Consider the following 17,507-nt stretch of genomic DNA (forward strand, 5'->3'; position numbering starts at 1 on the left):
GGCACCAGCTCTGCCCCGAGGCCAATTAGCCACACGTTTCTAACAAACTGCATTTTACCAGGAGGCTGAAGTTGGAGAGAGAAGTTCCTGTGCTCCCAGTCCGCCTGCTCGGTCCCATTCCCCACAGCCCCCTGTCTGTGGGAGCAGGAGCTCCTGTGCCAATTACAGAAGCCCAGAGCGCTCCACCTGCTCACCTGCATGTTTGTGAGTGTGCAAACGAGGCCCACAGCGGGCTGTTAAAAGTTCTGGGCTGGTAAAGGTTCGAGGCAGACAACTCACAGCTGCTGGAATCAGTCACATCCCAGAGGCACCTGGAGCCAGAAGGCCCCGGATGGCACAGACCTACCACTCTTGAAATGTCTGTGCACAGGACACACCTGGAACTGCTGAAGTAAAACAAAAAGAGAAAACAGCAAGTAATTGTTCAGTGCTTTGACAGGCGCTGGGAAATATTTGGGTGACAGGAAGCATTTTGAAAACATCTGGTTTTGCTACAAAAAATAAAATGTTAAGGTTGAGGGCTATTTGCATTCCTGATTGTACTTCCTGCCCAAATTCTTGCTCTACTCCAGCCACAGCAGGTATATCCCTCAGTAGGTAGGAGCAGTTATTACAGCATTGCATACCTCATACATGACTCGTTCGAGTCATTCTGGTGCCTCTTGGTCCTGTGCTGAGTCACCTCCGATTTTTCAATTCCAAAGGGTTTAATTTAACACAATTTATCTAATTTTTCTCTCCTTGCTGCCCCTCTCCCATCTCTGATCTGTGGGTACAGAGCAAGCTGAAACCAGAGACCTGGGCCTTGCCTCAGGCTCATTATTCTCTGTCATAAAGATTTTGGTTGCTTTATCTGACCTCCAAACTTTGTGTCACAAAATAACAAAAACAACAATCTGAATTCTGGTTCAGCTTAGTTTAGTGATGGATGGTGCCACCACAGTCTCACATCTGTAGTTTTTCTGGTGTTTTCCTTCTGCCCAATGTTTGAACTTCTCCTGCCTGTTGTCCCTGTGCAGGGACCCAGGGAATGCTGAACCATGGCTGCTGCTGCATGCAGGAGCTCCAGGACTGCACAGACACTCCAACAGTGCTGTCACCATAACTCATCCCTCCCATTGCTTCCAGGACTCTCCTTGCACTCAGGGGAGGGATGGATTTCTAAAGTGTTTCCATAAAACATCTGTTCTCTGGAAAGGATCAACACAGCCCCATGGTAAATTTAAATATTCAGCTCCAGCAGCAGCAGCAGCTGCTTTGCACAGCTAATGGCTTTTAACTTTCTCTGGGTGCTGTGGGAGATACAAAACTGTGTTCTGTTTATCTGGAATGTTTTGGAAGGCAGGGGAGCATTGATGAGAAAATCTGGGTAATACAAGTACTCAGTAGTCATGTGTGAATGGAGGGGCCAATCAAGTCCTGGACATGTTGATAATTGGGATCAGGATCTGATGGAGATGAAATCTGGTTCTTCCTGGAGCCTGCCAGGGCTCTGGGCAGTGTATCACAGAGATGTGGCTGTCTGGACACACGTGAGGAGGAGCCCATGTGGATGGCTTGTCTGTGTAGACAGGAGTCTGGTCTGTCACGGGGTTTTCCTGGTCTGTGGCATCACATCAAGCTCAAAGTTACATTTGGTCAGTGTCCAGATCCAGCCCATGCTTGGCCTGTCCGGGGCACGAGGTGGGAGAGTGTTGAGGAAGGTGGAACAGGAAAGCCTTATAAATATGACTGCCTGGCAAAAGATTTTGAGAATATGGAAACTATAAGCGAGATTGAAATGAAAGCAAGCTCTGAGATAGCTTAGTTACTGAACAGCTGGAAAACAATGGTGAGGCTGGCTGAAGGCAATCCCCTTTTGTTCAAACAACACCCTCTGCTCGCAGGCAGGTCCAAGGGTCAGAGCAGACCCCACTGGCTTGGCAGAAGGGGCCCAGAGAGGAGTTTTTAGGGTTTAAAATGGAACACAGCATGGCAATGTAATGATTCTTATAGGATGTATGTAAATGCTATAGGATTTGTGTCTTGGGCTAAACTGGTTAGTGAAAATCAGAATATTCAGCACAGAAGATGATTTACTGCATTGTAATGGGAACCTTGCTCTCTTTTCCTCTTCCTCTCTCTCTGTCTCTCTTTGGGGCTCCTGTTTAGGGCTCCCAGCAGGGCCCTGCACTTGGCCCTTTGCAATAAACCACGAGTTCCATGACCTGGCTTCAGAGATCTCTGCTCTCCATCCGTCCAACCGTCCTACCCCTGTCTCCTACAGGAGAGTGTTTATTTTCTGTGCTAGGAAAAAAACAGTCCCAATCTATGAGGATTTTTTTTCTGCAGTTTGTCATTTCTCTCACTCCTTGTTCCTCCTGCTTTGTACAGCAGCTCTGTGGGAAAAGTGTGGACAGCAGGGCTGTGACCCCCAAATCTGAGATGACTGTTTGCTATTCCCTTGGAACTTTCAGCGTGGGGATGGATTGGATTTCTCTGGCACAGCCTTCCCTGAATACCATTACTTCTGTTTGCCTGGGATTTGATTCTGTGTCTGCTTTCCCAGGCTTCTTTTCTTTTCCCTGTGAGAACCCACAGCCTGATACAAGATCAAATCCACGAAACCTTTGGCCCTTGGTCTCTAGCTCTGCACAGTGAGATGCAGCTTTAGCAGAAAGTGCAGCCAGCACTGAAGCAGTAAATTTGTCTTTATTTCCATTGTATCCATTTTTCTTTGTCCCCAGACCTGGGAAAAGCAGGACAGGGGCTGTTGTGAGAAGAGCAGATCTGCTGGCTTCCTTTCTGCCTCTGTCAAGGTGGGGATTGAAGCACTCAAGACCGTGTTTTCATGTCCAGACTCAGGAGTTTATTATTTCTTATCTCCATTACAAGTGGTCTACTACAGCATTCTACTAACAAGCTATAAAATGGCTAACAGTCTTTCTGTGCATGGTCTTTTAAGGCTAAACTATCCAATTAAGAAATGACACCTAAATTATTTTCACTTTTAACCCAATACTAATCACTCAAAGTCCGCAATGCAGACTTTTCTGTCCAATTACCCAAAATCACCCAAACCCATGAAGAAGGAAGGTGAAGAAGGACCAGCTACCATGCTAAAACCTCCATCTTGCTCTACATTTATTACTATATTCTAAAACCTTCAACTCCTAAGTTTTCCCCCCCGTGATACCACACGTTTCTAGCAAACTACACACCCATAATACAAGTGCTATCAATCAATTCTGGAAGCCTTCTCCACAGCCTCAGGTCAAATGCAGTGTTCTCTTGGGGATCAGTGCATGCCAGCACAGAAAGTCTGAAATTCTCAGCATCCAGGGTTCCAACAGAGATCAGCTGCAGAGAGGGAAATACTGAACAGCAACAGAGTCCCCAGGTGGGGCTGGTAGGAATTATGGCCATGCAGGAGGAAGGAGAGGCCTGACCTGCTGCCCAGGTGCATCCCCTGCCACTGGAGCAACACCCCGGGTCCACAGCTGCCCAGGAGCTCAGAAAGGAACTCCAGAGGGTGTTGAGGCCAAAGACCTGCCTTGGCACAGGGGCTCCTGACCTTATTTTATCACCCTTGGATAAAAATAATAAAAGAGGGTTTTTTATGTCTCAGTGAAATTGCCAGTTTTCAGGTCGTTTCCATTGGCTTGTGTCCGTAGCTGGGACACCTGAGGTTCCCTTCACTGCTCACACCTGGGACTTCTACCCATTGATAAACCCCACTGAGCCCCTAAGTCTGAGCAGCCCAGCCATCAGCCTCTCCTCACCTGTCAGATTCTCAGATGTCCTAATCAGTCCATGCTGGGCTCCAGTTGTGGCCAGCCTGTCTTGCACTGGGGAGTCCAAAACTGCTGCCAGTGCTCCAGATGTGGCCTTACCTGTGCCCCAGGAGGGGATGGGGGTAACCTGTGGGCAACTGCTCTGGCTCCCACACCTGAGGATGCTGTCAGACCACGGAGGTGCACTGCTGACTCAGGGGTGGCTCATGGCCATCAGCACAGCCAGATGCTTCTCTGGTCCCTCACGTGAGTGCTGGCAAATGGAAACATCCCTGCCCAGGTGCAGGACATGGTGTTTTCCTCTAGAAACTTCATGAAATTCCCACTGGCCCATTTCTCCCTGAAGAGACCAGCCCCGGGGGATGACACCAGAGCAGGTACACACCTGAGGGACTGACGCCTGTGGGTGTGCCATGAGTGACTAAACAAGAAGGAAAGAGGAAGAAACAAGTAAAAAAGCAAAGCAAAGCCCTCTGTGCTGTATCACCTCCCCCAGGGACTAGGAGAGACTAGGCAGAACCTGCAGAAAAAGAAGGGAGAGAAGACGCTGGACTGAAGCTGAACCTGGGAAAGTAGAGGAAAAGTGTTTCCCCAGGTGTTTCTTTAGTCATTATCTTAGGTTTTCCTTGGTACCTGAATCAATTACTAAAAGTTTGTGTTACAGCAATAAATCAAATTAAATTCCTCAAGCTGAGAGGGGTTTTGCCCGTGGTGGTCCGGACTGAGGCCAGGCCTGGGCTGGGATCAGCACGGATTTCCCTCTGAAGCCTTTCCTCCCCTTCTCCCCAGGCCAAACGTGTTGTCCCCTCCAGTGCTGACACAAACCTGCTCAATTCTTCCCAGAGCAGATCAAGTTGAGGCCCAAACTCACAGATCCCTGTGAGAGGCCCTGTCCCAGCTCCACACTCGAGGTGTCCCTGCAGCTGCCTGGGCTGGAGCGTGTGCCCCAGGCAGAGCTGCTGCAGACACGCAGCTGTCACCAGCCCTGTGCACAGACCCCACAGGTGGGCCAGGCACCTGCAGCCTCCAGGAACAAACAGGGATCTCAAACGGCCCTTCAAACCTGTGCTGAGGTGTCACATTGTCTCGGTTTGAGACCGACTGGGAGACTGATTTACTGCTGTAGCACACAGCCATAAGCATGGAATGGCTCGGGCTGGGAAGGACCATAGAGCTTATCCAGCTCCATGCCCCTGCCAGGAACAGAGATGTCACCCACCACACCAGGCTGCTCCAGCCCCATCCAGCTCAGCCCAGGAAACTGCCAGGGATAGGGCAAGCACCATTTGGAAAAGCAAAAAATCACTTACTGGGTATTTACAAGGAAAAGAAAAAGAAAATGGGGAAAAAACCCCAAAACAAACAAACAAACCCACTTTGATAAAAGCCCTCCAAGCAGAGCTACCTGTGACATTTTGTAAGACTTCCTTGGAGAGCAAAAATCAGTTCTGACACTGTCCCCTGCATCACACACCAAGTGCTTCAGCCTCAGGTCTCTGATAAAGACCGCTGGACAGCTTTAGATTACCATAGTAAATCCTCTGCCTGGGGCAATGGGCTGCCCAGTCTGAGCACCTGTGCTCAGGTACAGCCTCAGCGCCAGGGCAATGTCAAGGTGCCACCCAGCAGGTACCTGAATCACGGTGGCTGTGAGGTGGTGTCACTGTGACAATCCTGCTGGCAGAGTTCTCTGCACTGGCAATGTTCAAAAGGGCCCTCTTCCCAACTGTAACCATTGCAAGTGAGTAAGAAAAAAGACCAAAACTTCAAAAGCGGCAAGGGTGAGCCAGGAATTATCAGTTAATGATATTACCAAGGAAAATCCCAAAAGGAAAGCACAACATAAAAGAAGAAAGGTGAAAAATAGTAAAGTTTAATAGTTAAAAGAAAAACACACAGATCTGAGCAAAACCTCCAGGAATCAATTAAAAAACCTGACAAAATATCAATAAAGTATCAACAGCACTGGGGACAACAGCTCTCAGACCTGTGTGAAGACACACAGGATCCTGAGCAGATCCCCTCTGGACACTGCTGAGGACATGGACAGCAGTGATGTCCTGCAGATCCCTGGATCTGTACCTGAAACAGAACATCGACCATTTGATCCCAGACAGGTGGAGGAGGGAACACAAACACGTGAGTTGGGTGAGTCTGGGCCGTGCTTTCCATCACACAGTCAGTCAGCCACTACCCAACACCTCACGGGGTTCTGGAAGCACCTGGAGTGTCCCTGCCCTGGCTCTGTGATGTACCAGGGCTCTGCTGAATCTCAGCTCAGCTTTCCTGCCCCAAGCACGGCACAGCACAGCACACCTTCCCCAGCCCGAGCATTTGGGACTGCCCAAAGGAAATTCCAACTGGCCACTGTAACTAAAATGGCAGCACTGCAAGGAGCCCATAGGGAGACAGCATAAATGGACTGAAACCCCACTGAGCAACACATCTCACACAGCATCACAGAGAGAAACACAGGACCTGGCTCTGTCCCTCCCAACTAAGCCCTCCTGCACCACCCTGCCATTGTTCCACCAGCTATCTGGGTAATTCAATGGCCTTGTTCATCCCATTTCCCAAGGACACAGAACTGCCCCGGCACCCAGTTGGGCCGTGGACGCTGAGGGCTCCAAATGCTCTCACATGCAGAGCTATTGGCAAAGCTCCTCATTTCCCAGCCCAGTCACAGGTGAGCAAGGACAGGACATCTTGCCCTGCTGATGTCTTTCTTCACGTTCTTCTTCCTTCTTTTCTCCCTAAGGCACTGTGGGAACAGCCAGCTGGGAGAATCTGAGGCTTCCCATCAGCAAACCCAGGCCAATCCCATCTGGAATTAGCAACCCATCCTTCACCTGGCCCTTGACCAACTCACCAGTCCTCTTCACTCCCAAAAAAACTCAGGGAGCCAGTGAGCTGCATGGCCAGACTGTCAGCATGAGCACTGCTGGGGGAACTCTTCCTACAGCCCCCAGCATCTGCCTGTTACACCAGTAATGTGATCCCAGGCAGCACAACGCTGCTTTCCCCCTCCCACACAGCACAGCTCTGTGCTGCGCCAGGAGAGTGCCCGCAGGCCAGCAAAGCACACCTGCCCAGGTAACTCTGCTCACCTGTGCCGGCTGAGCCCCGAGCACGCGGTGGGACAGCTGCCCGTGCCGCAGCCGCGGCTCGTCCTGCTCGTACCAGCGCTGCTCGTCGAACTCGGGGAAGAAAAAGGCAATTTCTCTGCTGGCTGAGGCAGGTGAGTCTGTTAAAAGAGAGGGAAAGGCAATGAGATGCCAGTCTGCCTCTACAAACACATGCTGCACTCCAACGGTGCCTGGCTAGGCTGCACCTGGCCAGGTGTGCGTGTGATCTGCAAAAGGGTCACTTGGAGCTCCAGAACTAAAGCAAAGGCAGACAAAGCACCGTTCTTCCTGCCTCCCCAAGAACCATCCAAAAATGCTTTGCCTACCTGAGCCATGGGTGGTGTTCCTGGTGTCTGTAAGGCCATAGGCACCTCGGATGGAGTCTGGGTCGCTGTGTCGGGCTCGGAACACTTTAGTGGGTCCCATCAGGGATCTCCAGAGAGGGACAGCATTCTCATGGGCCAGGATGTAAGCCCACATGGGGCCACTGCAGCAAGGGTCCAGGAACAGCAAGCGAAAAAGATTATGAAGAGCTCATTACAAACAGGTTATTCGTCCTTACAAACCTGCACAGTACAGCTGCCACGGGCTGCCGCGCCACGGGGCCGGGCACGGTCCCACCGCGGCACCGAGCCCACGGCGCTGGCACTGCTGGCCTACTCCACATGACGACCTCCACCACCTTCGGGGGTGCCACCCGCCAGGTATCACTGCTGTCACAGCAGGCTACGCTGCCGAGAGCCTCCCGCCTCCGCACATGCCGGCGAGCCCCTCCGCACACGGGTCCCGGCAGAGCACAGCCGCGGCACGTACCTGGCCATGAACTCCACCAGCCGCCGGTAGAAGAAACGCTCTGCGGACAGACATGGCCCGAGTCGGCACCGGCCCGGGGCAGCATCCCGCTCCGGCAGCCCTGAGCCCCGCTCGTACCTGCGTGCTCCCGGTAGAAGCGGCGGCTCTGCTCCGCGCCGCACCGCACCTCCTTGGCGCGGACGATGAGGAACCGGTGACGAAGGATGGCGGCGTGCACGGCCTGCGGGAAGAGGCGGCGCTAGGGGGGATCCTGGCGAGGCCTGCTGTGCTGTACTGTGCCCGGCCCGGCCCGGCCCTCACCTCGCACACGAGCGGATGGGCCACCGCGTCCGGCTTGAGCAGCGCCAGCGTCAGCTGCAGCCGCCGGGCCGGGGCCGCCATGGCCGGGCCGGACCGGGCCGGGGGGCGGGACTGGGGCCGGGATTGAGGGCGGGGCCGGGATTGAGGGCGGGGCCGGGATTGAGGGCGGGGCCGGGATTGAGGGCGGGGCCGGGATTGAGGGCGGGGGCGGGCCGCGTCGCGCGGCCGCGGGGACGCGCAGGCGCTGCCATGGCGACGGCGGCGGAGGAGCAGGGCCGGGCCGCGGCGCGGGAGGAGGCCCCGGATGGGGCCCGGGATGAGGCCGCGGCCGGCGCTGAGGAGACGGTGAAGATCATCTGCCTGGGCGACAGCGCCGTGGGCAAGTCCAAGTGCGTGGGGCGCGGGCGTCCCGCGGGTTGGGGCGGGGGCTTCCGCGGGTTGGGGCGGGCAGCGGCGGTGCCGCGGCTCACGGCCACACGTGCTCTCTCGCAGGCTGCTGGAGCGGTTCCTGCTCGATGGCTTGTATCCTTGGCAGCGGGGCAGCGGGGCAGGCACGGTGGCGGGCGGGGTCCCGGCGGGGCGGCTCTGCCCCCCTCGGTGAGCTCCTTAACGCGCCGCAGCCAGCCGCAGCAGCTCTCCACGTTCGCCCTGACGCTGTACCAGCACCGCGCCCGGGTGGGCGGGCAGGAGGTCCGCGTGGGTGAGTGGGGCCAGCCCGGGGACATGGGGTGCCGTGGCTGAGGGAACAGCTGGGAAGGGCGGATCCCCTCGGTCTGGGTCTCGCTTACGTGTTTTGATAGACAACTGCATCGTGACAAATCCGGTGGCCTTCTGGGACGGGTCTGCAGCATTGGTGTATGGGGCAAAGTGACTGCCATCATCCCCCTGGGCTTGGCAAAGTGTAGGGCACTGTCCCCACGATGTCGTGGACTCTGAGCTGGAGAGACAGGGGTTGGATGGATGGCTGGACAGTTGGAAGATAAAAAATGGTCTGGATGGACTCTGCATGGAGTCACTGGTCACAGCTCGTTGGGGCTGGCGCTGACACTGCTCAACATCTTCGTTGTGACACAGACAGTGAATGCAAATGTGGTCTGGTGGGGACCTGTCTGTATTTGGGCAGTTTAGGAAAGTCACTGTCCAGTAGGTCTGACACAGAGTCCAGTCACAGTATCAGTGCAAGGGAATCCCTAAGGAAACTGGCTCATTTGGGACAGCACCATGCTTGGGTCCAGCTGACAAGAGGTGTGACTACACTGAGATTCTTAACTGAAGCTGTGCCAGTTTATACAGCAAACCAGAGTCAGATGTGAACCTTCAAACCCAGTGAGAGGTGGGGGATCTCCACCTGAGCTGCACAAACAGCAAAAGGCATGGTCGTGTCCAGGTTTGCTCCATGATATCTGGTGTACACAGAATTTCATGGACTGGGACCTGTTTGCCTCTGGCTGACTTATCTTCAGCACTTCAGAATGATTCCTGCCCCTGGGAGAGCAGAGTCAGATGTCTGCGAGAGGAGCTGGAGCATTTCCCACGGCAGAGCCCCAGTTGACCATCGCTGGGTCAGAAATCAGCAGTGCCCAGCAGTTCCTGGAGTTTTAGGTAGTTTCCCATTGTCATCCCTAGTGACAGAATGCCAGACATGGCTACTGCTCTGTGCACTTCTGCCTGTCTTGGTCCTGCTGTTCCACACAACTCGTGTCACTGGTGGCTTCTCCTTTGTTGATGGCCAGTGCCAGCACAGCCCACAGCTGAGCCCAGTAAGGAAAGGTCCCAGTTTGGCACAGTTTCTTAACCCTGAGGAGTTTCAGATCGGTGAGGTGGAGCTCAGTTTGTGTCTCTGAGCAGGTGGGCTATGCTTTGCCTCCTGGGTGTAAGTTGTGAGAAAAACAGAGCTCGATGAGTTGTGTCATTCTGAGCTGTTTTTGTGTTACAGACTTCTGGGACACGGCGGGCCAGGAACGGTTCCGGAGCATGCACGCCTCCTACTACCACCAGGCCCATGCCTGCATCATGGTGAGGGGGTCTCAGCTGGACCCGTTGGAGCTGGGTGCAGAATGGCCTCAGTGACACTTGTGTTACTTTTATAGTTACACTGCCATGGTTTCCTTGTCTCTTCCAGTGGTTTAAAAAACTTTCCTAGATTGTTCTTTCTTCTCTCACCAGATAAACCCCCTGTAGATGGACCTGGTTAGCTCTGGTCTGTCTCTCCTGGCAACCCTTTTCCTCTTTCCCCTGGCTCTGCTGTCTTCTCAATGTCCTCATGTTTGCCCCTGTTGCCAGTTTTGTTGGCTCCTCTCCTGCTCAGATCTCCTGGTTTGTCCTGTCACTCTCACTTTCCACTGTTCCACCAGTGATTTTCATTGGTGGTTTAGTTGTCAGAACAGAGGAGGCCACATCTGATCCTACTTGGCACAAACTGTTCCCAGTGCCAGCTCCCTGTGTGGGTAGCAGGGACTTGCACAGGACACAGGACAGTGTAAAGGACATCAAGGGGGCTGTTTCCTGCTGGCTGGGCTTGGCGATACTGTCCCTTTCTCTTTCACCCTTTCTAATAACACCCATTCCCTTCGTCTTGTCTTCCTGGGAACATTCTGGATTCTGTCCTTGTGTTGGTCAGAGCTGTCCTGGGTCAGTCAGTGCTGGGCTGGCCCCGGGATAGGCGTTTCTCTCTTGGAAGGTGTTTGATGTGCAACGGAAGGTCACCTACAAGAACCTGAACAGCTGGTACAAGGAGCTGAGGGAATTCCGCCCAGAGATCCCGTGCATTGTAGTGGCCAACAAGATTGATGGTGAGTGTGCCTTCTGCTCCCAGCTTGCCAGGGTCGTGGCGGGATTCACGCCTGTCCTTACTGAGAACCAATGTCCCTTGTCTGTTGGGTCCAGAGGATTTTCTCAGTCCCCCAGGGCTAGGTCCTGTGCTGACCTCGGCTGCTGTCTTACAGGTGCTTGTCCTGTGTCGCCAGCAATTAAAAGTGTAAATTTCATCCATTTCAGTTTTATTCAAGTGTTTTTCTTCTAGTTCTGTCCTTACCACACTGCCTATTCTATCCATCAAGATCCCAAAAGTGATTGGAGTAGCACCTGGTCAAAAATGGCAGCAAAAGGAAGCAAAAGCTGTTCTGTGGCTTCCCTGGATCAGTCAGGGATGGCCTTGGTGCTCCTTCAGCCTGCACAGACTCCTCTGTGCTGAAGTGTCTCAATGCACCTGCTGACAGAACTGTTCACCTGGCTCTGCAGGAGGCTGGAAGGTTCCCTTGCATGGGGAATGCCAGCCAGCCCTTCGTGATTGCTGTCACAGGGCTGTGGCTCATCTGGCTCAGCAGGGGCTGATTTGTCACATGGAAGACACCACCTTCTGGGCCTGTCTGACTGACCATGTCTTCTTTGTCTGCCTCAGCGGATATGAAGGTGACCCAGAAAAGCTTCAATTTTGCCCGGAAGTTCAGTTTGCCCTTTTACTTTGTGTCTGCTGCCGATGGCACCAACGTGGTGAAGGTGAGATGGGCCTTTGACTGCTGGGCTTGGTGTCCACGAGGCACCTTGGCAGCACAGGGACATGGGGGCTGCTGCGGGCACCGAGAGCAGGAAATGGTCCATCATTTCAGCTCCATGGGTGGCTATGGAGAGCTGCAGAGGGCTTTTTTTCCCCTGGGATGTGGGAACAGTCTCCATCTGCTACAGAAACCCAGTGCCCATGTGCCCCATCCTGTGAGTGACGAGCCTTGTCCTTCCCACCAGCTCTTCAATGATGCCATCAGACTGGCCGTGGCTTACAAACAGCACTCAGGAGACTTCATGGACGAGGTCCTGCGGGAGCTGGAGGTAGGGAAGGCTCTGACCCTGCTCCATCCTGAGTCCTGTTGGATGAGCAGTTTTGCTCTTTTTCCCCTGTGGCAAAGGGGGGAAACTGTGCAGCACAGGAAGCTTTCCCCTCTGCTGGGCTTTGTGTGCTGCTCAGTCTGGGCTGGGAGGGGAGAAGTGAGACCCATCACAAGAGCTCTCACTGCCCTAGGTGGAGTCTAAAAGAGCCGCAGCAGATACAGTTGTTGCAGTCTGTGTCATTTCTCAGCAGTTCCTTGTCCTGCTCCTTTCCAGAGCTTTGACCTGCAGAACACAAGCAAGGATTTGCCAGACAAAGAGAAGAGCTGCACTGAAGAGGAGCCTTCATCTGCCTAGGCCTGGACCCGGAGCCTGTTTTCCCCTTGGCTCTGGACTTCTGGGGCTTGCATGGAGGACAGTGATGCTTCTCATGCCATAGAGCTGTGATGATGGGCAGCTGGGCCTCTTCCCTTCTTGTGGGAGCGTACCTGGGCAGGATCTTCATTGGCTCGGCCCTCACTGCTGCACATTTTGCTCAGGAGAGGGATGGGAGAATCCACATGATTCCACATGGATGGTGGCTCATTCCTACTGCTCCTTCAGGACAGAGCTGCCTAGGAGAAGTGAGCCATCCTGGACCTGCAGGAGGGATCCTGCCCAGGTGCTGTAGTGGTACCTGCTGCAGAAATCAAACACTAAAGGATATTTTTTACAAAGCTATGATGGCATCCTCCCTGCACTGCTGCTGTAAGGAGGCAGGTCCCAGTTTGTTTAAGGCCACAGGCCAGCACAGCGTGCTTCCAGCTGAGCCAGTGCTGCCTCAGTCCACCCATGACCTCTGCTGCCATCCCTGGGCTGCTGCCCCAGAACAGCCAGATCCCAGGGGCTGCATGAGCACAGGAGGTTTCTCCTTCCCAGTCTTTACAGCTCACACAGGTGGGCTCACACCCAGGGCTGTTCTCTCCCAGATTGTTGGATGTGGCCATGGCTCTTGTCTGTGTGTGCAAGATGCTGCATTCCAGAGAGCTGGATACACACACACACTCTTAAAACAGTCATGGAATCATGGAATGGTTTGGTTAAAAAGGGACCTTAAAGATCACCTCATTCCACTCTCTGCCATGGACAGCGATACCTTCCACTACCTCAGGTTGCTCCAAGTCCTGTCCAACCTGGCCTTAGACACTTCCAGGGATCCAGGGGCAGCCACAGCCTCTCTAGGCACCCTGTGCCAGGGCCTCTTCACCCCCTGAGTAAAAACTCCTTCCCAGCACCTCATCCCAATCTCCCCTCCTCTAGATTTAATCCATTCCTCCTTTTCCTATCATGGCCTGCCCATGCAAAAAGCCGCTCTCCCCCACTATTATAACCTGCTTCAGGCACTGAGGTTTCCCTGGAGCCCTCTCCAGGCTGAAGAATAAATGTGAACAGCACAGCAGATGGACAGACAGAGCAGGGACTCGGCGAGCCTGCGAGTGCACTGAGCAGGGCTGAAAACACGGGTAATGGTGAACACAGAAACTTTACTTTAACACCTCAGTCACGTCAGCATGGCTGTGGCTGCAGCGCAGCAGCACAGGCAGGACAGAGAAGCCTCTGGCCCCAAGGCTACCTTTGGCCCAGCAGGAGCTGCTGTGATCCACTGTAGCCCTGGATCCTGCTCATCCTGCTGCTGCTCAGGCTTTTTTGTCCTTCCGAAACTGCAGGAACTCCTGCACCAGATTCCGGAATTGCACCAGGATCTGGTGTGGGAATGCCATGGGCAGTGACGTGCCCGAGGATGTCACTGCTGGTTTCCGGCTGTACTCAGGGGTCAAGTTGATGTGTTCCTCTGGTTCCTCCGGTTCCTCTGGTTCCTCCGGTTCCTCTGGTTCCTCGGGCTCCTCCTCAGGGGCTGAGGTGACAACTGGCTCCGGTGCTGGACCAGCTCTTTCTGCAGGGCTCAGGCCCGTCTGGAGCAGGATCCAGTTGTAGAAGTGCTGAGTGGAGGTGTAGATCCCGGGGTGCCTGGCTCTGTCACAGCCTCTTCCCCAGCTGTTCAATCCCACCAGCCAGTAGTAGTCTGCTTCGTTGTCCTTGCAGACGAGGGGACCCCCGCTGTCCCCCTGTGGAAGAAGAGATGGTTCAGAGACTGTGGGGGGCTGCTGTGGGGAAGGGAGGGGTGGACAGGGGACAGGCTGGGGTGCATGTGGAGGATGAGGGGGTCCCTGCACTGCTAGGGGCTCTGGGATTCATCACATGCTCCTACCTGGCAGGTGTCGATGCCGCCCTGCGGGTACCCAGCACACAGGTTGTCAGCATGAACGGCTCCCGCATACCATGGGCTGCTGTTGCAGAGCTCTGTGTCCATGAGGTGGACCTTGGACTCCTGCAGCACCATGCCTGTTCCCTCAGCTGTGGGCACAGAGGGGAATGAGCCCCAGCAGCTCGGTACCCATCCCTGCCCCTTCCCCACGGAGTGATGTTGTCCAGCTGTGTCCCTGCTGTTGGCCTGGGGAAGGGGCCAGACCCACCTCCCCTGAGATTCACAGGGCCAGCAGGAATTGTTTGGGTGAGCAGGGATTACAGCTCATCCCGTTCCACGCCCCGTCTTGGCGGGGACTGCTCCCCCCAGCCCGGGCTGCTCCGAGCCCGGCCCCGCTGGCGTCCTGCGGCCGGACTGTCTGTGTCCGGCCCGTGTCCCCAAGGTGCCATGCCCGTGTCCCCAAAGTGCCATGCCCGTGTCTCTGGGGTGATCAGCCCGTGTCCCCGGGGTGCCCAGCCCATGTCTCCAGGGTGCCCAGCCCGTGTCTCCGGGGTGCCCAGTCTGTGTCCCCGGGGTGCCCAGTCTGTGTCCCCGGGGTGCCCGGCCCGTGTCCCTGGGGTGATCAGCCCATGTCCCCGGGGTGCCCGGCCCGTGTCCCCGGGTGCCCAGCCCGTGTCCCCAAGGTGCCATGCCCGTGTCCCCAAGGTGCCATGCCCGTGTCTCTGGGGTGATCAGCCCGTGTCCCCGGGGTGGCCAGCTCGTGTCCCCGGGGTGCCCAGCCCGTGTCTCCGGGGTGCCCGGCCCGTGTCCCCAGAGTGCCCAGCCCTTGTCCCCGGGTGCCCTGCCCTTGTCCCCGGGTGCCCGGCCCTTGTCCCCGGGGTGCCCAGCTCGCCCTGGGAGCACACATCCTGTTGGGGAACTCACCTCTGGCAAAGTTCCAGCCGGCGATGTAGCAGGATTTCAGCTCCGAGACCCTGAGCGAGCCGTCGGGCACACAGCCCAGCTGGATGTAGTCGCTGCACTCCACGGGCTGGTCCAGCTCCACCAGGGCGATGTCGTTCCTGGCCGTGGCAGCCACGTAGTGCTGGTGCACCAGGAGCCTCTGGATGCGTCTCACCACAGCCTCAGGGCCCATCTGAGTCAGATCTGTAGCCCCTATCACCACGTCCCACATGGAGATGCCCCTGGGGAGCAGATGGACAGAGGGGTGACAGCAGCCCAGCATTTCCCGGCCTTCTGCTTCTCCAGGTGGACAGTGGGTGGTGGTGCTGTGAGCTGGGCGCCTGCCCATGCTCTGGGGACGTCTCTGTCCCTGCTGCCTCTTACCCGGCCCTGGCGAAGCAGTGTGCGACCGTGAGCACCCACTGGGAGCTGAGGAGGACGCCCGCGCACATGTGCCACGTGCCGTTCTCCCAGGTGGCCTGGATGCTGACGATGCCGGGCCAGGCTCCTGGCTGGACACTGGTGCCACCCGCATGGGACGTGCCAGCAGCAGAAACCACAGAGTTGTAGTCGAGAGCAGCAGAGCTGTGGTCAGAGGCCATGGGCCGGAGCCCGCAGGTCCCTCTGGAAGCACAAAGCCATCACTGCCCTGCTCGGTGGCTGCTGCTGCTCTGCTGCTGCTCAGGCTGAAAGTCCCACCTGGTGCTGAGCGGCAGCAGGGCCAGACAACCCCGAGGGGCATCTTTCATCACAGTTCTGCCAGGGAAGTCCCCAAGTGTTCCTCCAGCTCCCTCCCAGAGCCTGGAACCACTGACCTGCAGGAGTCCCAGGTGCCCCACACGGGCCCGGCCAGGGCCAGCAGGATGAGCAGCCACAGAAGAGCCATCGGTGCCAGCGCAGGTGGCAGAGCCAGAACAGAGGTGTCACCTCCAGTGCGGCCACTGCCACAGGACCCACAGCCTTCGTGGTGCTCACAGTGCCCCGGCCAGGGCCACTGTCACAGAGGGGCTGGTTCTGAGTGCTGGGCACGGCAGGGAGGGGCAGCGCAGAGTCATAGAGACATGGAATGGTCTGGGTGGAATGGACTTTAATGACCAGCCAGTGACACCCCTGCCACAGGCAGGGACACCTTCTACTATTCCAGGGTTCTCCAAGGCCTGTCCAGCCTGGCCTTGGGCACTGCCAGGGATCCAGGGGCAGCCACAGCTGCTCTGTGCCAGGGCCTGCCCGCACTCACAGTCAGAAATTCCCTCCTAACACCTAATCTAAATCTGCCCACCTTCAGCTTAAGGCCATTTTTCTTGTGTCCTATCACCACATGCTCTTGTCCAAAATACCCTTCCAGCCTTTTTCTAAGCCCCTTTTAAGTACTGGAAGAGGCACCAAAGTCTCCCTAGAACTTCTGTTCTCCAGCCTGACCACCCATAACTCTCTCAGCCTGTCAACCCTTCTTCCCACCCCAAATGTGGGTGATCCTTACTGTAAAACAGCAGTGCTCTGCTAGTTTGCCTACATTCACCTTTTATGTATCTTTCTTTGCATCCATTTCAGAAAGGCACCTGACTTTGATTAAATACCTCGAGAAATGAAAGTTTACATTTTTTCCTCCATACTTTCTTGAAGTACTTTGTGGGAGGATGGCTGAGGGCAAAAAGATAACAGTATGAAATTACAGAGGAAAATACAGTTGCTGCTCTCTGGATGGAAGGCGGTCAGCATGCCTGACCTCCCTCACACATCACAATCCAAGAGAATCCCCTGCTGCCCATCCTACGGGAAGAGCCCAGGACAGGAGGTTCTGGACTGGGTCATATTCCCCCCATCCACCAGCACCCCCAAGTCCTTCTCCCAGGGCTCCTCCATCTGCTCATTCCAAGCCTGGATGGATTCCAAAGGTTGCCCCAGCTGCAGCATCTGCACTCGGTCTTGTCAAACCTCCTGAGGTTCCCACAGGCCACCACTTGGGCCTGTCCAAGTCCCTCACGGGGCAACCTGCCCCACTCAGCTTGGTGTCACCTGCAAACCTGCTGAGGGTGCACTCCCTCCCTTCATCCTTGTCATTAACAAAGACAGTAAATTCTTCCTGCACATCTGTGATCCCGGGTTCTCTCTTCCCCTTTGGGTGGGACATCACAGGGGTGTTGGGGCAGAGTGTGACCAGCAGGGCAGGGGGGTGGCCCTGCCCCTCTGCCCTGCCCATGTGAGGCTGTTCTGCGCTCCGCAACTCAGGAAAGACAAGGAGCTGCTGGAGAGGGTCAAGGAGGCCACAAAGATGATTCAGGGTCTGGAGCATGTCTGTTGATGAGTAGAGACTGCAGAAGCTTGGCCTGGTTAGTCTGGAGAAGGCTGAGAGTGGATTCCATCAACACATACAAATATCTCAAATCACAGAATCACACAGAACCACAGAATCAATTACACTGGAGAAGCTCTCCTAGACCATTGAGTCCAACCCATGCCTGGTCTCCACCTTGTCAACCAGACCAC

At 55.4% G+C, this 17,507-nt stretch overlaps 3 protein-coding genes across 3 annotated transcripts; 1 reads left to right on the forward strand and 2 right to left on the reverse strand.

The window, feature by feature from the left end:
* Positions 1-5,625: 5,625 nt before the first annotated feature.
* LOC311153673 (nucleoside diphosphate kinase 6-like) lies at positions 5,626-8,145 on the reverse strand. The gene is made up of 6 exons (XM_084205658.1): positions 8,012-8,145; positions 7,829-7,931; positions 7,712-7,751; positions 7,225-7,385; positions 6,881-7,017; positions 5,626-5,855 (listed from the first exon to the last, which is right to left on the reverse strand). The coding sequence occupies exons 1-6, from the start codon at positions 8,090-8,092 to the stop codon at positions 5,730-5,732; spliced, it is 648 nt and encodes a 215-aa protein (XP_084061784.1). The 5' UTR covers positions 8,093-8,145; the 3' UTR covers positions 5,626-5,729.
* Positions 8,146-8,252: 107 nt separating this feature from the next.
* Positions 8,253-12,810, forward strand: LOC311153762 (rab-like protein 2A). The gene is made up of 8 exons (XM_084205789.1): positions 8,253-8,400; positions 8,504-8,533; positions 8,632-8,711; positions 9,948-10,027; positions 10,692-10,803; positions 11,412-11,509; positions 11,753-11,836; positions 12,110-12,810. Exons 1-8 carry the CDS (start codon positions 8,261-8,263, stop codon positions 12,188-12,190), a joined length of 705 nt encoding a protein of 234 aa, XP_084061915.1. The 5' UTR covers positions 8,253-8,260; the 3' UTR covers positions 12,191-12,810.
* A 585-nt stretch (positions 12,811-13,395) lies between these two features.
* On the reverse strand, positions 13,396-17,507 carry LOC311154422 (acrosin-like). The gene is made up of 4 exons (XM_084206916.1): positions 15,405-17,507; positions 15,003-15,262; positions 14,082-14,227; positions 13,396-13,938 (listed from the first exon to the last, which is right to left on the reverse strand). The coding sequence occupies exons 1-4, from the start codon at positions 15,620-15,622 to the stop codon at positions 13,510-13,512; spliced, it is 1,053 nt and encodes a 350-aa protein (XP_084063042.1). The 5' UTR covers positions 15,623-17,507; the 3' UTR covers positions 13,396-13,509.

The sequence above is a fragment of the Fringilla coelebs genome (genome assembly GCF_963513975.1).
Source record: "Fringilla coelebs genome assembly, chromosome: 5".
Classification (NCBI taxonomy): domain Eukaryota; kingdom Metazoa; phylum Chordata; class Aves; order Passeriformes; family Fringillidae; genus Fringilla; species Fringilla coelebs.

Coding starts and splice junctions, on each gene's coding strand:
- LOC311153673 (XM_084205658.1), bottom strand. CDS start 8,092: ATGGCGGCCCCGGCCCGGCGGCTGCAGCTGACGCTGGCGCTGCTCAAG. Junction 7,018..7,224: donor GAACACCACCCATGGCTCAG/GTAGGCAAAGCA, acceptor CTCTTTTAACAG/ACTCACCTGCCTCAGCCAGC. Junction 5,856..6,880: donor TCGGGGCTCAGCCGGCACAG/GTGAGCAGAGTT, acceptor GTTCTGTTTCAG/GTACAGATCCAGGGATCTGC.
- LOC311153762 (XM_084205789.1), top strand. CDS start 8,261: ATGGCGACGGCGGCGGAGGAGCAGGGCCGGGCCGCGGCGCGGGAGGAG. Junction 11,510..11,752: donor ATGGCACCAACGTGGTGAAG/GTGAGATGGGCC, acceptor CCTTCCCACCAG/CTCTTCAATGATGCCATCAG. Junction 11,837..12,109: donor AGGTCCTGCGGGAGCTGGAG/GTAGGGAAGGCT, acceptor GCTCCTTTCCAG/AGCTTTGACCTGCAGAACAC.
- LOC311154422 (XM_084206916.1), bottom strand. CDS start 15,622: ATGGCCTCTGACCACAGCTCTGCTGCTCTCGACTACAACTCTGTGGTT. Junction 15,263..15,404: donor CACTGCTTCGCCAGGGCCGG/GTAAGAGGCAGC, acceptor TCTGCTCCCCAG/GGGCATCTCCATGTGGGACG. Junction 14,228..15,002: donor CGGCTGGAACTTTGCCAGAG/GTGAGTTCCCCA, acceptor CTGTGCCCACAG/CTGAGGGAACAGGCATGGTG.